Source organism: Sipha flava, unplaced genomic scaffold (genome assembly GCF_003268045.1).
Source record: "Sipha flava isolate LNK unplaced genomic scaffold, YSA_version1 168_pilon_pilon, whole genome shotgun sequence".
Taxonomy (NCBI): domain Eukaryota; kingdom Metazoa; phylum Arthropoda; class Insecta; order Hemiptera; family Aphididae; genus Sipha; species Sipha flava.
The window spans coordinates 82,697-102,232 of record NW_020271871.1 but is presented as its reverse complement, the minus strand read 5'-3'; the positions used below and the strand labels follow the sequence as shown (position 1 = coordinate 102,232).

Genomic DNA, 19,536 nt, shown 5'->3' with positions numbered 1-19,536 from the left:
AAGTAAGGTAAGAGAGGATATGAAAATTCACCCTTAACCCCCCCCCCACCATCTACCACCAAGTTTCTAAACGTAATTCAAGCATTTTAGTATGGTTTTAAAAATATTTATTAATATATAATTTATAATAATAATAATAATAATTTTGGTTTCAGTGTTCAGTCACTTGCTCCACACTCAGACAGCTGCATCCTCTTAGGTGGATTTCTGGCAAATTCAGTTATTATTTCACTTTCATTGAATTGCTCTTTTTTATTTATATTAGCCATAGCTAACCCATTCAATCTGTTTTCCGACATGGTGCTTCTTAAAAAATTTTTTAAGCGATTAAGTGTTGAAAACGTTCTTTCCGGAGTAAAAGAGGTAACTGGTAACGTGGCGAATAAGTATAAAAAGTATTTTAATGTTAGGTCAAAGATTGGTGCGATGAGAGAGTGAATCAAGAGCAGAATTCGGTTTTGGAATAGTATTTTGACTTCATTGATGCCTCCATATGAACAGGTCAGCTATGATTGTAGATGAGTTGTCATCATGGACAACTTGAGCTTTTATAATATTTTTATCGTCATACATATTTTAATTGGCCGGAATAAGGCCTTCAAGTGGCATAACATCAATAAGCCTTTGATTAAAACGAACATCCATTGATTCTATTAAATAGTCAAGATGCATTATACATATAAACACGGTCCATGGGGGGGGGCTATAGCCCCCTTAGTCCCCCCCCCCTTTGGCTACGCCACTGCGACCAAGTCACCTTTATCATCGATTCCGCGTCTGATAACGTACGTTCGAAGTAAAAATAAATATACGCTTTTAAGATTGAAAACGATATTTATCAGTACTGAGATACACGTACTGGTATCCCGACAAGTTAATGCGGTAAGATCAACAGTACCGGTCTACACGCAAGTATGGTTCCAATCATATCCCATGTACCGACGCTACGTAGTAGTGTTACGCGCGTGCGCCGACGCCTTTCGCCGCGACGGCGGTGACGTGCCCACGGGGTAGGCCCGTGTTTTCGAATGGTTATTGCTAGTATTTTTTTTTATTTTTTTTTTACACCGTTATTGTTTACTTTTTAATACGTTTAAATATGAAGCCGAACTGCGGGAATCGTGTTGCGTCGTGTTACACGATCGTTTTTCCAAATTAAATATAAAAATGGTACGAAAAGTTCGCGAGAATAATAAAACTACCTCTACCTATATAAATTAAAATAATTATAACCGGGTTTGTCGTACATTTTGATCCCGAGCACGCCTCTGGGCGCAACGTCACGGTTGATTTTGTTTTTCCGGATTCGCCGGCGTATCGTCGCGCTCGAGACATTTGTTTCGCTACGACACTGTAATAAACGATAAACTGTAGACTTATTGTAGTTCCTGTTTTTCGACACTTATTGTTGGTTTTTCCTTACGCGTTTATTGTAAATGGGTAAAATCAAAAGTTGACTCCTCTTTTAAGTTTCATCTGGGTTCAATTAGCTATCAGGAGAGGTTTTATTATTAAAAATTAGCCAATAACTTGCAGTTTAAAAATTGTCCACGAAAATAACACCATTGACAATCATTTGGATCGTAAAAAATTTCAAAGGAACGGAAACGCGTTCCTTTTTTGCACCAGGAACGAGTTTCTTTTTAAAAGGAACTTTTTAATCACTGGTTCATACTAAGTTAGGTACGTTAAACTCGATTGTAACTTGTCTACCACTTGATCTTAAGCGGAAATTACAATTTCGACGTAATTATATATCGTTAAGTTTTCTGACGAAACACGATTTCCGTATATTCATTTCGTTTAAGTTCTATTGTGAAATCCTGAAGAGAACCACGATGACGCCACCTTGACCGTGAAGGTTTTAAAATAATATTATTATTTTTTATGCACGTTTCAATTCCTCAAAACAACCATGGTTCCTTCGTTAGCCCTTACTGTTCCGTCAGTTCGTATACGTTATAACCGCGACACGTACGTATCAGCGACAATACGTATATGAGCATCGATCAATAGACAAATAAATATACATCAATAGATTCGTTTTGCGAAAATGAATACTTTGCGTTTCGCTTATATTCGAAATGTAATCGCAGGAGACTGCAAAAAAAAAAAAAAAAAAAAGCGTATAAACGATCTTATATAGTACACGGGTCACGATCTTTGAATGCCCGAAAACGTCTTGTAAAACGGTACCTGCGGGTGTGAAGTTAAGTTAGTGTCCACTAAGGAAACTGATTTTTTTTCTATTTTCGCACAGTTCTTATACACGTAAATCGAAGATTCGCTGTTATAGATAATTGGTTCACGTTTCATTTACAAAAACTGTACATAATATGCCGGGAGGTCGGAAATAAAATCAGAAAGTTGTATATTTAATGAGGTGTGAAAAAAAAAACAAACAAACAAAAAATGAAACCAAGAGACTTATGGCAATGTTATTATTCGTACCATTAATTAAACACGCGGTAAGCCAAGCATCCCCGCGGTTAGGTAAGGTTGTTTTGCGAAGGCGTTCGGTGAAAAAAATATCAATAACAAAAGTCAAGTGTCGACATCGTTTGTCGTACAATAAATATCCTTGTGGAATTTGAGGTTAAAAAGAGCAAATGTCTTTTGTTACATTTAATCATTATGATCGTTCGACCGAGAGATTCTACATTCAATATTTATTACACCGTATATATGCGTAGAGGGTACTGTCTACATCTGTATAGAGTTCAGTGGTTTAAATTATTATTGTTCTTTTCTTTTTTTTCTTTTTTGTTCTGGTTTCGACTAACTCATACTAGCCAACAAACTACAAAAACACACACGCGCACGCGTGCGCACACACACACACACACACACACACAACATTGTACGAACGCGACTTGCGACATATCACTAGTCCCGGAGGTATTACCGCCACGACAGTAGGGTATTGTTCGGGAAAATAACCTTTTAAACAACACGGCATATAATGAGCTTATGCGAACAAACATCGGAGTTCATATTATATTTTGTTTTTGTTTTTTAATACGTTTTAGAACCGAATAATTGACTTCTATAGTTTTTTCGAGGTACTTGTTTGGCTTTATTATATAATTATTTTTGTTTGCACAAGTTCACGGTTACGAGCACAATGAAATATATCGCAGGTTTAATTTGTATTTAGTACACTCAAGTCAACTCATAAATCATTATCAAATGCCGAAACGATATTATAACGATACTCCCGAAAATCCTTCGTGAGAGAATTAATATAATTATTTTGTTCAACGCCTATAAGAAAAAAAAAAAAAAATGTAAAAATCTGGTGTTATACTCACAAAGCCCAAATGGAGAGCAGCAATGGCCACACCGATAGAAACGGCTGGTGTGACTACGTTGCTTCGGTTAGCTTCGTCGCATACCGAATGAATGACCAAAACCAAAATAAATGTAATGAACGCTTCGATAATAAATCCCTGGCCAGGGTTAAGCAAAGTGTTAACTTGTGTCCTACCGAAGGTGATTGTCGAATCGGTTGGAGTGATGAACTGTCAAAAACAGAATTCAAAATAACAATTTAGAAATCAAAAAATATGTCGCTATAATACATGGATACACTGATTAAGTGTTACATTCGGCGAGCATAGACTCACATATTGTATGGTTTATCGCAAGTTTTTGTTACTGATTTCCAGTTATTTCAAAGTAATCTCATAATATTTCACTTCCACTAATTCGTAACGAAAATAGAGGTTTTTTTTATTTTAAAGCAATACATTGTTCAAGTAACAACGCATTAGACGTATGTATCAAGTGAAACCACATAACAACTTTTATCTGCAGTCATTAAACATACTCACAGTGTTTTAGTGGTAATTAAATTCAGTTGTTGTGTAATGAGATCAGATGACAATCGAATTAATAACGTGACTTTAACAATATGTAATCTATGTTTATAATTTAAAACCATTAATATTATATTATGCGAACCACGAAAGTTTGTAAAATGCATTATTATGAAAATACTAGTTCCTGCTCTTTTTAAACTGAATAACAATACAATAATTTATAATCAAAACAATTAGACACAAGAAATGTGTTTTTTCAAATTAAAAACTACTAGCCGAGTATATTGTTTATAACTAAAGGTATTGATAATACAGTGTGATCACGATAAGTGGAAACACTTAATAAATTTGTGCAGGCTTCATATATATCAATTCTGCTTTTTTGGCTTATTGATAAACATTATTATACACATTTTCAGATAATTAGACTACTTTTGTCACAAGTAATTTCGCGCATGCGCACAAAAACTTTTTTTTTAAATGACATGACCTATTATTGTCCACAAATTATTTTTTTCCTGTATTTTTTAATGCATTTTAGTGGTCAAATTCCTTTTGTAAGTTAAAAATTGATCGATTTATAGCAACTTGATTTTATGTTATTTGCACGGGTATAACAGATTATAAAATACATAATTAATAATAATAAATACGTAATAATAAAAATAAAAATAATTACCTAATCCAATTTATGAAATACTTGTTTACCTATTTCATTTATCTTTATCAAAATTATCTCAGTAATTGTATTAAAATAATAGTTACTCGGATAACGAAGATAATAAATTTCTTGGGTTCGATGTGTATTCTTTTGACATTCCTAGTATGTGTAAAGCATGTCAAATGTTTCTGAATTATTATCCATAATAACTAATAGATAAGTATTAAATCTGTTTACAAACTACAAAATATTGATTTTTATTTCTTATTAGTTACTGCCAATAGTGAAACTTACTGCAGGATAATATCGACTGTGAAAAATTCATTAATTTAATTTATAACTTGTACCTATGCAAATATGATATTAATTATAATACAATTACTGAGATGATTTTGATAAAGATAAATGAAATAGGTAAACAGGTATGACATAAATTGGATTAGATAGTTATTTTTATTTTTATAATTACGTATTTATTATTATTAATTATTTATTTTATAATCTGTTATACCCGTGCAAATAACATAAAATCAAGTTGCTATAAATCGATCAATTTTTAACTTACAAAAGAAATTCGACCACTAAAATGCATTAAAAAATACAGAAAAAAAATTGTAATTATACCCGTGTAAATAACATAAAATCAAGTTGCTATAAATCGATCAATTTTTAACTTACAAAAGAAATTCAACCACTAAAATTCATGAAAAATACATAAAAAAAATAATTTGAGATCAAAAATAGGTCATGTCATTTAAAAAAAAAAGTTTTTGTGCGCATATGCGAAATTAATTATGACAAAAATAGTCTAATTATCTGAAAATGTGTATAATAATGTTTATTAGTAAGCCAAAAAAGTAGAATTGAAATATATGATGCCTGCACAAAGTTACTGAGTGTTTCCACTTATCGTGATCACACTGTTTAATCAATACCTCGTCATTATAAGGTATTTTTAATGATGTTGTGAGAATACCATAAAAGGAAATTAGACATCACAAATTATGATATTGGGCAATTTTTGGGTTTGAGAATTAGTACGTCATCGGCACTTGGAAATTAATTTTCTTGAAAAACCAAACGTTTATATTAAACGAAAAATATTTAAGAATAGTTTTTGAAGGTCAAAATACAAAAAATTTCAGTAACAATTTTTAATGAAATTTTTATGAAGGTTAATGTTGAAACATCCATGAAAATATGTACTAAATTTGAAGGAAATAGGTAATTATTTCGGGCAAACATTAAAGTGAAGTTTTTAATAATACTTCAAATTTGTTACTGTGTTCGAATAATGTGTCTAAATATCCAACTATGGTACTGATTGAAATCTGATGAAAAACTAAACTTTTAACACACCGTTTTTATTTCAATATAACTGCTCGTAGTATACAATATGGTAATCACTAAAATATTTGTAAATTTGTATGTTTTTGCGCGTATACATTTTATTATCAAAAATATTAATATATACTCACCATCAGTAAATAAATACCAGCTACAGCACCTAAACACTGGGCAATCATGTACAAAACTGATTTCAAAAACGAGCATTGGCCCGTGATCAAAAAGCTCACCGTGACCGCTGGGTTGATGTGGCATCCACTGGTCTGACCAAAAATCTAAAATAGAATTCTCGGTTAAAACAATTTCTCATAAATAAAAAAAAATAATAATAATAAATTAAAAAAAGTTAAAAATGTAATTAGCTGTGTAAACTTCTGATTTGATTACGAAAACGTAGGAAAAAATAAAACTAACGGGTCTGCTGGTTAGACCAGTATTTATTCAAATTAACAACGGTTTACATAATTCTTTTTGTACATTTTAAAACGCTACAAATTTCAGCATTTAGTTTGTTTAACAAATGTTATACGAGTCAGTAAGAAACGTTCGTCGTTGTATCAAAAAAAAAAAAAATAATAATAATAATAATAATAATGTATCTACGCTGTAAAACACATGGCATAATTGAGTGTATGATTTATTAAGAATTGTAAACTATGAAATAACTTTAGATTTACTAAAACACGGATTATTTTCACGTACAATATCGATGCACATACGTTTTATGGACAAATATTGATGAAAACTATAATGCATTTTGATTGCGGAATAACTGACGTTATGTTTTCGTTTGACATTGTAGTTCGGCATGTCCTTGGCGTACTATTATCATGATTTATAAGAAATATATGCCTACATCTAACCGTACGTTCGTTATTGGTTCCCCCGTATCCTTAACAAAACGGTACATTTTATGCAATTCGGAAGGCTGTAATAAAATTGAATTAAAATTAAATTGAATTGATTATTGAACGAACGATTCCACTCAACTTGCAATACCATGTACCATTTAAACGGATATTGTTAGTGCATAGTTTTTTATATTTTATTTTTTTTCCACTTCAATGCTAGTCAGCTCGTGAACAATAATTACTGACCAGAGATTTTATGAATTATTTTGAATATTATACTGCGATGTACTGTAAAATAAAGAGACGAAGATTATCAAAAAAAGTATTGATTTCGAGGTCAAATACAAAAAAAAATTAAAAATATACATCACTAACCGATTCGTTCTAGTATTTATTTTTAAGAACATAATAACTACACTTTATTTTCTTCTACCTACGTTAAAGAATTTGTAATCCACTCGTCAAATGTAAAATCTAAATACCGTCGCAGAAGGATATACAATATCCGAAATTCCGAAGGTACGGGAAAAAACTTATAAATATCGTCCTCGGTGTACAATCCAAACTTTCTTACGTAGTATCGACACAGTGTTCATTTTAAAAGGATCGCAAGTTCCGAGAAACCGACGATGATCGAACGGTTAGGATAACGTTTAGAAAAAATTAGGAAACATCGATCGACTTGACTAAAACGTATAACAACTGTTTCGAGCGTATTGAACAGCTGCCGATCGGTTACACTCCGGTGTGGAATTTCGTTGGTTCGCGTGTTCGGTCCCACAAGTTTGCACTTGTGCAAACGCATCATGTTTGCATTACTAGTTTCGCGAAATGTAGTCACTACGCGACATTGAACCGAAATTGAATCGCAAGCGATCGACGACGGCCGTTAGTGATCGATTTCAATTTTATAATGTTACATTATTTTTAGCGTAGTCAAATCGTGTCGCGTTCCGTTTGAATGATCTTACCTGCACCAGTGTGGCTATTATGAAGCCGAAAGCCAAAGCGATTTTTAAGACGTCTGACGAGTCCAAACCCTTAAACCACATAGTGCTGCCGCAGCCGACGAACAATAGCATGGCCGTGCCCAGAAACTCCGCGGCCAACATTCTCCATATCTTGTTCTTGTCGGATACGTCGTCCATAGCTATCATACCATGTACAACTATAAAAAAAAAAAAAAAAAAAAAATAGATAAAAATAATATAAACATAATATTATTTTACATCATTGGAATAGGGTCCATTTTATTTGTATTGTTCGACGTGTATTACTGCGTTTATATATTTATCAAGTCAAAGAACAGTGTATTGAGTAATTCACAAGAAAAGTGTATCATACATACATACATAAATCGATGGAGTTCAATTGTTCGAAAACGAAATTTAACCAAAAAAATCGTAAAATGCAACAAGTCACCACTTACGGAGGCAAAATCAAATTGAATTGCATTTTAATAGTTAATACTCAAACTACTTAAGCTATATAATGACTAATCAGTGATACCAACACAACGTGTTTTAAGTAGGTAATATACGAATTATTTGATACAGCTATTCGTGTTTGTACATACTTCAAACACCAAATCAATTGGCTCGGTGATACACTGTAAAGTTTATAAAAATATTCTTAGTTCGTCGTCGTTTTTTTTTTTTTTTTGTAGAAAATTTCCTATCAATATTTTGTCGTCGTTGTAATGATAAATATCAAATGTCTATTTACTGTTTATACAACATAATGGGTATGATTAAAAATGAATTTTCCATAATTTGATTTAAACGCAAAAATATAATACACCAAATGTATTACATCAAAGAAGTTATTTATGATAAAAGTAACACATTAATTTTTTAAAAAACTTACGTAACGTGTAAAAAACAATACTAGAACATAACGAGCACACCCGTTTTCATCAGCTTCGTTACCTGTTATTATTACGTAACACAAAATTGAAAATTAAAACTTTTGCGCTTTTTTGTTTTTCAAGTTGAAGGCAATATGGAACTATGTATATAAATTTAATTTATAATTGCTAACTAATATTGACACGGTTGACCAAAAAAATTATATGTTGATCACTACTCCATACTTTGACTTTTTATTAAACGTTAATTTTAATTTTACTTTAAACTCAAACATTATTATTCATACATTATATATTCTGCATGTATGGTTTTGTTTAGAAGAATTAAACGAAAAAAAATCTTTATCAACATTTCAAACATTTAACATTCACAATTGTGAAGGATTTGTAAAATTTACCAATTCGATGACGATAAAAGAGCACTTCGGTAGAAAACATACACTTAATAAGTTCAATGGGTACTCGTATAAGAACATTTGTTTTCGTCAAAACGTGAACATCAAAGAGAGGACGTCATTCTATGAGACTGTGTACAGTGCAAGTACATATAATAGTGATAAAAATTCGATAACGAAGAGAAAAACAATACGAAAAAAAACCCCCAAACCTGAATTGTAAAGAATTGTAAGAAAACTCTAATCTGTATCAATCACGACTCCATTTTAACAATTACCGCTTACTGTGCGTCGGGGTGATGTGTAAGTAAAAATGTAATAACATGCACAAAGAACATGTTCCGAGGAAACTAGAGCAAGTCATCAGCGAACCCGACACACGCTACTTTATTATTATCTTCTGCAAAATGTATAATTAAGTTTGATCAATTAAAAAATATAATGAAAAAACGCACTCCGTGTAACACTTACGGAACTTACATGATTAATGACATACCAGTGATGCACGAAAAGCATTCGATCGTCGAATAAAAAAATGTGTATAAAAAAAAATAAAAAAGCAAGGATTAAAATAAAATTCTCCGAACTAAAACGTGGACATTAAAGCTGCAGTGTATTGTAACTTTTCGGGATCAAAAATGAATATTAATACTGGTCTAAATTTGCATTTTTTTCGCGGCGCCTGTTTACAATACATCGCTGTACAATCTTGATTAATAATGTTTGAAAGATATCCAAGTTAATTAAGAAATACGTAAGAGCTTAAACGCTTTTTTTCACGTAAAAGAACCTACAAGAAAATCGTCAAATTTAAACTGCCTACACTAATTGGACGCTACCCACATCCAGCTGTGGAGCTTAAACATTTCGAACTAAGCGTTCGCCAAAACGCGTTAGAATACCAAATTTTGTGTATGCAATCAAACATTGTTATCATAAAATATTCTTATCGGGGCCGTCGTACTTACAAGTTTGAAGCACGCTGCTAGTAATAAATCAATGACGCAACAAGGATTGAAAAATATTTATAATAATCATAATTGTTTCTATTATTATAGTTATGAAAAAAAGACGAAAAAGTACAACATCCAATTGGTTAAAGTGGAACACAGAAATAATACGTTACAACTGGTAATAATTAGAAATAATAACATTATTACAATATACACTCATATATGGGGTTCGTGAAGATTTCTGTTTTATTTCGTTCGATATCGCGTATTAAACGAAAACAAAAACGGACACGAGAAAAGTTGATTATTACGTTTCACATTATTACTTTTTTTTCCATTCGAACGAATGCATATAGTTATCGTGGTACTACATCGAGCGTTAACAACAACAAAGTGTATCCGCGTACTCGTTTAATGAATGCATACAACGAATTACGGCATCAATATTCAAATATTATAATATTACCGCTATCGGTATGGTCGTAGTCATGAAAATAATGAACCAAAAATGATAAATTTACGTGAATAAATTTCACAGATGATTCGTAATAATACGAAGTTGGCGGCTACGCCATAATAATTCCAGAATTCTTTATTTAATAAAATATTTAAAACCGTTAAGTCTATAATTGCAATACTATTTAGAAGTGCAAAGAAGGTTTGGACTGAATGAAAATATTAAATTATAAGTGGCAGTACCAAAACGTTGAGAACTCGCAACATACATGAATTGAAAAAAGAATAATTTGTACGTCTATCGCGCCTGTTTTCAAAATGTAAATCATATACATAACAAGTATGGAAACCATGCGAAACATTAAACGAAAAAAACAAAATCACTAACAGAATAAATCAAATTTAATGCGGCGCATGACGTACGTATTGAAAAATTATATCAACAAGAATGCTTAAGTAGTCGTGTGAAGAAACGAAACATCATAACATATTAGTAATTCAAGCGTTTTATCACGGGATGTATACACTTGAATTAAAATATATTACGTTTTTATAATTAATGGCAATTCCATCGACGATATTTCATAAACAATACTTTTAAGTTTGAAAACGTATGATGACTGTAATGCTATTTTCGCACATTGAATCATCATAATACGGTAAATTCCAATAATTTTCACTGCCGAGAACACAAATCATATAAACCGTTTATTATTTAGTTGTTAAAATTCGAAATGATAAAAATGTCATCATCCGCTATTGCGGCTATATACGTCCTCAGATATGGACAAAGTATTACAATTTAAATTTGGTTTGTAATACAATAATAATATTATTATCGTTTGATCCAATTATTGTTTTTTGAGAACTAACTTGGAAAACGTGTTTTCTATATCTGAGCAACAACAATATTCGTTTACGAATCTTATACCTATATCATAATCGGTTCGTTTTAGGCCGATTGAACTCGAATGCGTAAAAATGTGCGGTGTCAATCCTCGCGTTTCATGATAAACCGTGCGATTAGTTTCACGTATAATGACCAGACATTTTATGTCGTTGAATTAGGGTTCGACAGTTAATGCATTTCGCATTATTTTTTCGAACTTTTTAGAATATGATATCCTGGCCACAATAGTGTTTCATTTACATTTGAATCCAAATAACTAATTTTTATTTTTCATTTTTTGCATTTTTTGGTGTTTGATACTATTTAAGTCATTTTTTGTAAGTTTTCTTAAATTTATATTGAATATTATAGTAAAATAGAATAAAATATTTAAAAAAATGTATTTTTATTAATTTAAAACAAACAATTGTAATTATTTAGGTCACTTTTTGTAATTTTTATGTCATATTTGCATCTTTTTTTAGATAATTTTTTATTGTTTTTAAGGTTGTCAACTTTCAAGCCCTACGTTGAATATGTCATAGTTTCACAGGAAACAGTACTGCGACTAAGTCTAGTACAACCCGATAGTTACGCTTATTGCTTTATGCTACAACAATATTATAATATCGCACCAGGTACAACTCGTATATTCGGTTGTATGCGAGGAAAACTGGTATACAAAATGATGGGCTACGGGGAGAAATGATAATGGTCAATATTCCCTGTTTCATACTGCAATTTTAAAATTTCACAATTCAAAAGACTAAGAGATAAAAAACAAATAATTTAAAAAAAAAATTACTGTGGTAATACAACTAATTAATATAATTTACTTATTTATTTCAGTAAAATTAATAAAAAAAATCTAATTTATTTTCAAAACACATTACAAGATGATATATGTATCAAATTTTTTTTTTTTTATTGTTTTCGTTTTTTCCCGTAGCCCTTCAAATACAATATGGTAAGTGGTTCCGAAACAATATCCCGAGAAGAAAATTCGAAATACTTCAATACGTTTTAGATTCAACGGTTTCGCAGTCTTCAAACACACAACTATTATTAACGAGCACTTGTTCCGAACATTTGTATCGTTTATGTACACACATGACGTCATGAAAGTATGAAACTGGCGTGATAGGTTTGAAAAAAACAAACGTAAGATAATTGTTCGAAACCCATATAATACTGCACAACACAATAAAAACGCGCACTGTTTATAGGTATATTACACGTATTCAATGGCGTAATTTCAGTTTTTTTTGTAGAGTAAGGCAATCAGCATGCACTTATTAAATTAGGTATTAGGTTTTATTTCAAGTAAAATGTCATTGGTTTTATCGTTCATGAAATTAGACAGACAAAAAAAAAAACAATTGCTTACAAATGAATGAACGAGCATATCAAGTGAACCTAATCGAATAATTATTTTTAAAAAAAATCAAATAAATTTACATAGGTTTTCTTTTGGCATGTTCAACCCTATAATGATTTTACACAAGTTATATTGAATATTTATATTGGTGAACCGTATTAATCGAATAGTTTTAATTATTTATAGTGATTTTCACAAATTCCGAACAGTTGAAACGAATACTTGAATCACCACAAATATTTCATTAATTCACTTTTTTTTGTACAAGAAAACAAATTATAAAATAGCAAGTCATACACAAATTCATCAGAAATACCAGTAAAAAATGTTTGTAGTCGACTATCCGATCTTCTAAAAACAGTTTAAGATTTAAATCGATATGGTTTAGACGAAACGACAGAAAAATATACTATCATAAATAGAATAAAACATAATGCGATATAAAAAGGATTCGAAAACGAAGGCTAAGTATAAAATTAAAACTTTGAAACGTTATGTTTTAGTACGTGCATTTATTTTTGGCATCAAGACGCTCCTCCGCACTAATATTATATTAATATATTTTGCGGAATGAAATCGTATATTCCAGTAACAACAACGATATTATAACAGAAGTAGACACAGCCATGCGTGTTCCTGGGGATTCAATGTTCTAGAACGTTCAAAACTTCAATTGGATCAATTATCCAATCGAGATTCATTCACCGTCAGATCATCATAGAAATCGGTCTTAAATAAAATTAGTTTACTATATATTATATATGTATTATTAAAGTTGTTCGCCTTACAAGTTGTGAAAATATTATTTACGAACATCGCAGTTGTTTAGATTTACCATAAATCATAATTGTTGACGAACGCGTTGAAAATGACAAAAACGAAAACGATTGTCAGTGTGTTCGACAGCGGCGGCCCAAGAACACAAAGTGTAAAACGTGTGGTAATTGGCATAGCAGCTGCTATGCTCGCAATGCTCAACTTTGTACGGAAGCTAGAGTTTTTAAAGTTCGAATTCTTATAACTTAAGCGATATTTTTTTTAATAATTAATTTATTTATCTATTAAAAACGAAACACTTCTGAATAAGAAAAAAAAAATACTTATAATACTCGAATAATAATAATTATGTTGTTTTACGATAACACGTTGCGTGCTGAGGCATATTACACGGTATACAAATAAAACGGACGTCGCCACGAACCGAGCCGTTAATGTAGGTTATGAGTTATGTATAAACATTGAATTTATTATAATATACCTACTCTATACACGTTTGTTTTCGTATTTTTTTTAATTTTTAATTTTTTTTTTAAATACATCGTATTTTCTCCCGGAACGAATCCGAAACTGCGATTCCCTAAGACTTCCGCTACAGTTGAACACACACACACACCCGGTTGTTCACCAATTAATTTACTTGAATATAACATTCATTGTTTGGCGGTGTGAAATCAACTATCGGGGTAAGGCGAAAGAAAAAAAAAAATTAACATTTAATTGCAGTTAATAAAAACGCGGATAGGTAGTTGACCATCGACCCATAAACACGTATCGCAGGAAAAGTTGGGTCAACATAATGTAACATGGGCACTACCTACGGATGTGAGCGCGTACATGAGAGTATTATGACATTATTGTTTCGTATTTTACAACTATAAATAACTATTCGGCAGGAGGAAAAACATCATACATGTGTTATTGCATTCGTCGATTGTGCTTTCGGCGAGAGAAATGAATTTCAGTATTGACAAAAAATATTTGAAGGTCGAAATATTCGTTTGACGTAAACAATAAAAGGTCTCATTCGTTTGTAGTTGTCGAGAAATGTATAATAATACTCTTAATGGACAAATATAATAAATGTGTCAAAAAAAATCCATACGCAATTATTTGTGAAAAACAAAATCTTTTCGTATTCGGAAAACTGCATAATTTTATTAACCATAGTTTTCGGGGAATGGTGGTTAACATAATACTACAGGGATCTGTCTAGAAAAAATCATTTAAAACATTGAAGTGCATCGGCGGCGCAAGCAATTTTCAGCATAATATTGTAAAAGTTTAATTTATTACGAGTATTGAATAGTTTTGATCGAACTAATAAAGAACTCGAGGATTAACCAGAAAAAATGAACTTGATCACAATCATTGTCGACCTCGTATCATGAGTGCCTAAAATATGTTTTTTTTTTATTTATTCATACCAATCCATGAAAAAAAAATAGATTGTTGTCCAAGAAAAATATAAAAACGTTTTTAGTCTAGTCCGTTATATACATTTTATATTTTTAGCATATTACGCATGTGTACGTAGTAAAAACAGTAATTTTGTCAAAATACGTTTTATTAATTTATTAAGAATCTTCTAACGTAATATTTTCTCAGTTTCATAAATACTTCATTCGTATAGTATAGCTAATACTTATGCAAATGCTGTAAAAAAAATGTATTCATGTTTATTCGTTTACTTTCGATGTATATAATTTACTTACAAAAATATTTTAATATATTTATTATGAAGTTAATAATTAACTAAATATGGCTGAAGTTTACAGTTATTATTAGTGTGTATGCTGTTTTCATAAATAATAGATCAAAAAATTAACTGAAAACGTGTTACAAACAATAATTTTGTTTTAAAATCTTAGTATTGCAACTATCAGTGTTAATATTCCGCTGATTCATCGTTTATGTTTATTTTATATATTTGAAAAGCTTTCGTAATATTTTTACTATTGCATGATAATTTCAGAACGCCAAACAAAACAAAAACGATTTATAAAGCATTTTCAAGAAATTTTTTTAGAATACAAAGATATAACTAGTGCCAAATTACCCATTAGGCGTAGGAGGCGCCCGCCTTAGGGCCTCACTCATTTAAAGGGCCCTATGAAAACGGAAAACTATATTTTTTTTCCTATTTAATAATACCTGTATTCTACTCGTATTTACGAATTTACGGGACAAAAGTCATTATGAAATATAATATATATTAATTTGTAAGTGTTATATGCAGTAATAATAATTAAATTATTTTGAAAAAAAATAGAAATAATATAATAATTAATTAATTTTTCTTGCAAATATAAAAATTTAAAAAACATGATTTTATTTATTAATAATAGTCGGTTATTTTCAAAGCTGTTAATTTTAATTATTGGATAGTAATATTAAAGATGCACGTAAAAAATAATTTTATAGTACCCAAAATTTTAATTGCCTAGGGGCCTACAAATGTTTAATCCGGTACTGGCTATAACGATTATGTTCATCGACCAAAAATATTTCGAAGTAATGAGAAAGATTGTTGACATGCGCACATTGATAATTGAACATGGTACAAAGCAATAATTACAGAACATATCTAACTAGTAATTTAATTTGATATTGCATTTAAAACTATAAGGAAAACAATTTTAAACTGCACGATTGTTTTAGTCATTAACGAATTAAAATCGCAGTGAGATCAGGTTTGTATAAAACCGATATGGTGCGACTTAATAATCTATCTGTATGTATATATCTACAGGAGTACATCAAAACGGTTTAATTCTTGTTATATTTTTATCGAACAACGAATTGTTCTAAATTTATTTCAACATTTCAACGGCTCATCGCTTCCAACGCTTCTACTACGGTTTATGATCCGGTTATTATGGTTGAATTGTACATACTCGAAATAAAGTACTTTCAGCCTACTCGCGACCAAGATACGGCGTTGTTAATAAAAACTGTACGGCTTTGAATAGGAATATAATAAATAATCGCTTTTTTATGCTGACCGAAACTATTAGCTATTTGGACCGGCAAGTTATGGATCATTAAAATTTTTTTGATTTACCCAGAGATATTTATAATACTCATTAATTAACTCGATCTCATCGAAAACATAACAAAAATCTTATTTCGTATCTGTTTTCAGACCCAATTAACTTAAGTCGAATACGTGTTGCTTTGTAATTATTGAACTGGCCTAATTATTTTGCTTGGCGTTTCGTTTTACTAGAGATCGATTTAAACTGTAAATTCAATGTAAAAAATCAAAAAGTAATGAAATAATGAAAAAAAAAAAAAAACAAATAAATAAATTTGTATTTATTAAACACACCGTTAAAGAAACAATAACATTTATGTTTTCATTACAAACTACTCAATAAACCATTTACGCCTGACATGAATATCGCGTGTTAATATCGTCGAACAGACCCGTAAATGCAATACAACCTGACGTGGTACGGTTTTATTCGCCGATAATTTTATCAACGTTTTTCCATAAAATATTTCCGTACTCGCACACCGTTCGACAATCGAACGCGTTCGTCGGAGCTAACGTTTGGTAATCCTTCCCGAGCACCTCCACCACCCCACCCCAACCCCCATAAAAGGCTCCTCGGACAACGGAAACGGTAGCGGAGTAACTTGTTATCACTCTTGATCAACGCGTATTCGGAAACAATTCGACACCGTTAACACGGCGGTTTCGAGCACCGGAGCGCGGGCTGCGGGAGTAGAGGTTCCGATGGACTTTCGTTTTACTAGAACAGGACCGGCAGCACCGTTGAGCGGACGAAAACCAACACGCGCGAACATATCGTACATCGTTGCCGTCGGTACAACCGCAGAAAAACGTTCATTGTCACGTTCGTCATTATTATTTGGGTTCGATCGCGTGTCGAAGAGATGGTCGGAAACAAGGGGACCGGCGAATCCCGTCGACGGTGCTCGCGGCAATCGTCGCGTACAATTCTTACCTTTCGATCTCGGCATGACGGAAATCTGTTCGTCCGGTGTGGGTTGCGCGCGTGAAAAGTGTTCGGCACGGCGACGCGACGAGAACTGCAGTTGAACTGCGGCACGACGCGTGTACGGAGACGGACGAAAAACGCGCGCGCCGAATATCGCTGTCGAGGAACGCTATTTGTGTTCAACCGGGCAACAGGTGTCACGTCGCCGTCGCTTAAAAATAGGCGGGATTGCTCTTCGCCGCGCGTTCTCCCCCCCCCCCCCCCCCCCCCATCCATTTCGCTTGGTTCGCGCGAGCACCGAACCGACTCGACGCGCCCAGCCCGGCGTTTCGACTTGACCATGTAGCGCGCGCGTCCCTTTCGGTCTCGCGCTCGTCACCGGTCGGGAAAGGACCAAAAAAATTAAGCACCCGAACGAAAAATTATCTGAGAAAACGAGTAGTGCTATAGGTACCGTACAGGTAAATATTATTAAAAATAAAAAACAAAATCAATCAAAAGTCCGTTTTCTCGTGTCATTACCTATGTCCGATAAAAACTTTCGCGAAGTTACTTCATTTTCGTTTAGACGAACAACACAGTGTTTTTAAACGACGTTGCATTTGTTGTGTACATTTTGATTTTTTTTTTTTTTTTTACCAGCATGTCCACCAGTTTCACTTAAAGCTAATCGTGCTTCATCGTGGTGCTTATCGATTTACCAGCCAAAAACGGTTCATTCGTTTTGGTATAGGTACCGTCGGAAAATATTGACGTTACGATGTATCAAAACCATAGAACGAACAATAAGTGTTATAAAACACCGTATACTAACATAAGGAATTTCGATTTATTTTCGTGTACATTAATAATAAAAAAAAAAAAAGTTGCTTAAAACTAATTTTAATTTTTAATACTTGTTACTAAATATTTTTTTCTCACATAATATAAACGCAATCAGATACTTTTTCTCCGGGGACTTATTTTTACCACCGGTCGGATCCTCTAAGGTCTCGCACTAAAACATCGTACCCCCGCAACAGCCGTACATTTCACGGTGTTCAGTGGCGGTTTTCATAAAACATCAAGGATGGAGGGGGGCTGCTTTCAATTTGTTGCCCCCCGTCTCCCGCATAATAACATAGATCAAATAAAGAATACAATTTGCTTATGATTCTATTATAAATCACATTTTTTTACTTCAAAATTGAAATAGTTTAATTTTTTCGGAATCTAAAATACAGGAAAAGTCCATAAATATAACTACAATCTGAAAAAAAAAACCACATCAAACCCGACTACCTTTGCCTTACTGATTCTAGTTGTAGGTCTGTATTTTCTAATGTCGTATATTCGTCTATGTATATGTCGTTTGAACATACATCGTGAATATCATACGACGTACAAAACGTAACAGTTGACATAAAAAATAAATCCTTGGGGAGGGGACGAGCGCGCGCGCGTGTGTGTGAGGAGACTCTGGACGTGGTCGCGGTTCAACGTTGTTAGCGTATCGTCGAGCGCGTGTACGTTTCGTTTTCGTTATCGGTTCGTTGTTGTTGTTGACCGATAACCGACGACGGATTCGCTTAATCAACAACGTTCAAAAGTCACGGTTTCCGAGCAACATAATTTATTATAATTATTATTATTAGGAGGACGTGTGTGGGGGGTGTGGGTGTGCTAAACGCACTGGGCAGACAAAAATGAAAAAATAAAACTAAACTACAACAGCAAAACCATGTTTTACTCACATGTTGATATCGCATGACTACTGGGGAGGGAGCTCATGATAGGGATCCCATACGTCCCGTATTTTATGGGATTGTTTCGTATTTGAATAGTGTCCCGGTGTCCCGACACAAGTATAAAAATAACATTTTTATCCCATATTTTGTATAATCCATTTCGTATATACCTTATTATAAAAATTAAATATTTTAATATCATTAAGCTTTTTATATATTATATTATTGATAAACTATAATTTCTGAATTAAATGATAATTAATAATATTTGATTATAAAAAAAAAAAATCTAAAAAAAATAGGAAAGAGTCACCTAATTATTTGTTTTTAATTTTAATTTTAATTTTTATTTGTTTGAATTTTATCAAATATTGTGTTTAACTTTATTTTATAGTATATTTAGTAACTATGAGGAAAATGAAATGTTACATCGAGACCAAATGTAA

General features: G+C 32.1%; 1 protein-coding gene across 6 annotated transcripts in view; it reads right to left on the bottom strand.

The window, feature by feature from the left end:
- LOC112679791 (aquaporin AQPcic-like) overlaps positions 1-19,536 on the bottom strand; it is a 68,644-nt gene that overhangs the window by 11,366 nt on the left and 37,742 nt on the right. For 3 of the 6 annotated variants that reach the window (XR_003148249.1, XM_025549707.1, XM_025549706.1), the window contains exons 2-4: positions 7,652-7,848; positions 5,961-6,104; positions 3,312-3,521 (exon numbers count right to left, since the gene is read on the bottom strand). Coding sequence is in view for 5 of the 6 variants with exons in the window: in XM_025549707.1 (XP_025405492.1) it covers positions 3,312-3,521; positions 5,961-6,104; positions 7,652-7,848 (551 nt within the window). In the remaining variant the exon portion in view is untranslated. Of the gene's footprint in view, positions 1-3,311; positions 3,522-5,960; positions 6,105-7,651; positions 7,849-8,028; positions 8,133-17,369; positions 17,540-19,536 lie in introns of those variants that run through there. The other 3 variants (XM_025549708.1, XM_025549709.1, XM_025549710.1) reach the window with 3 other exon arrangements.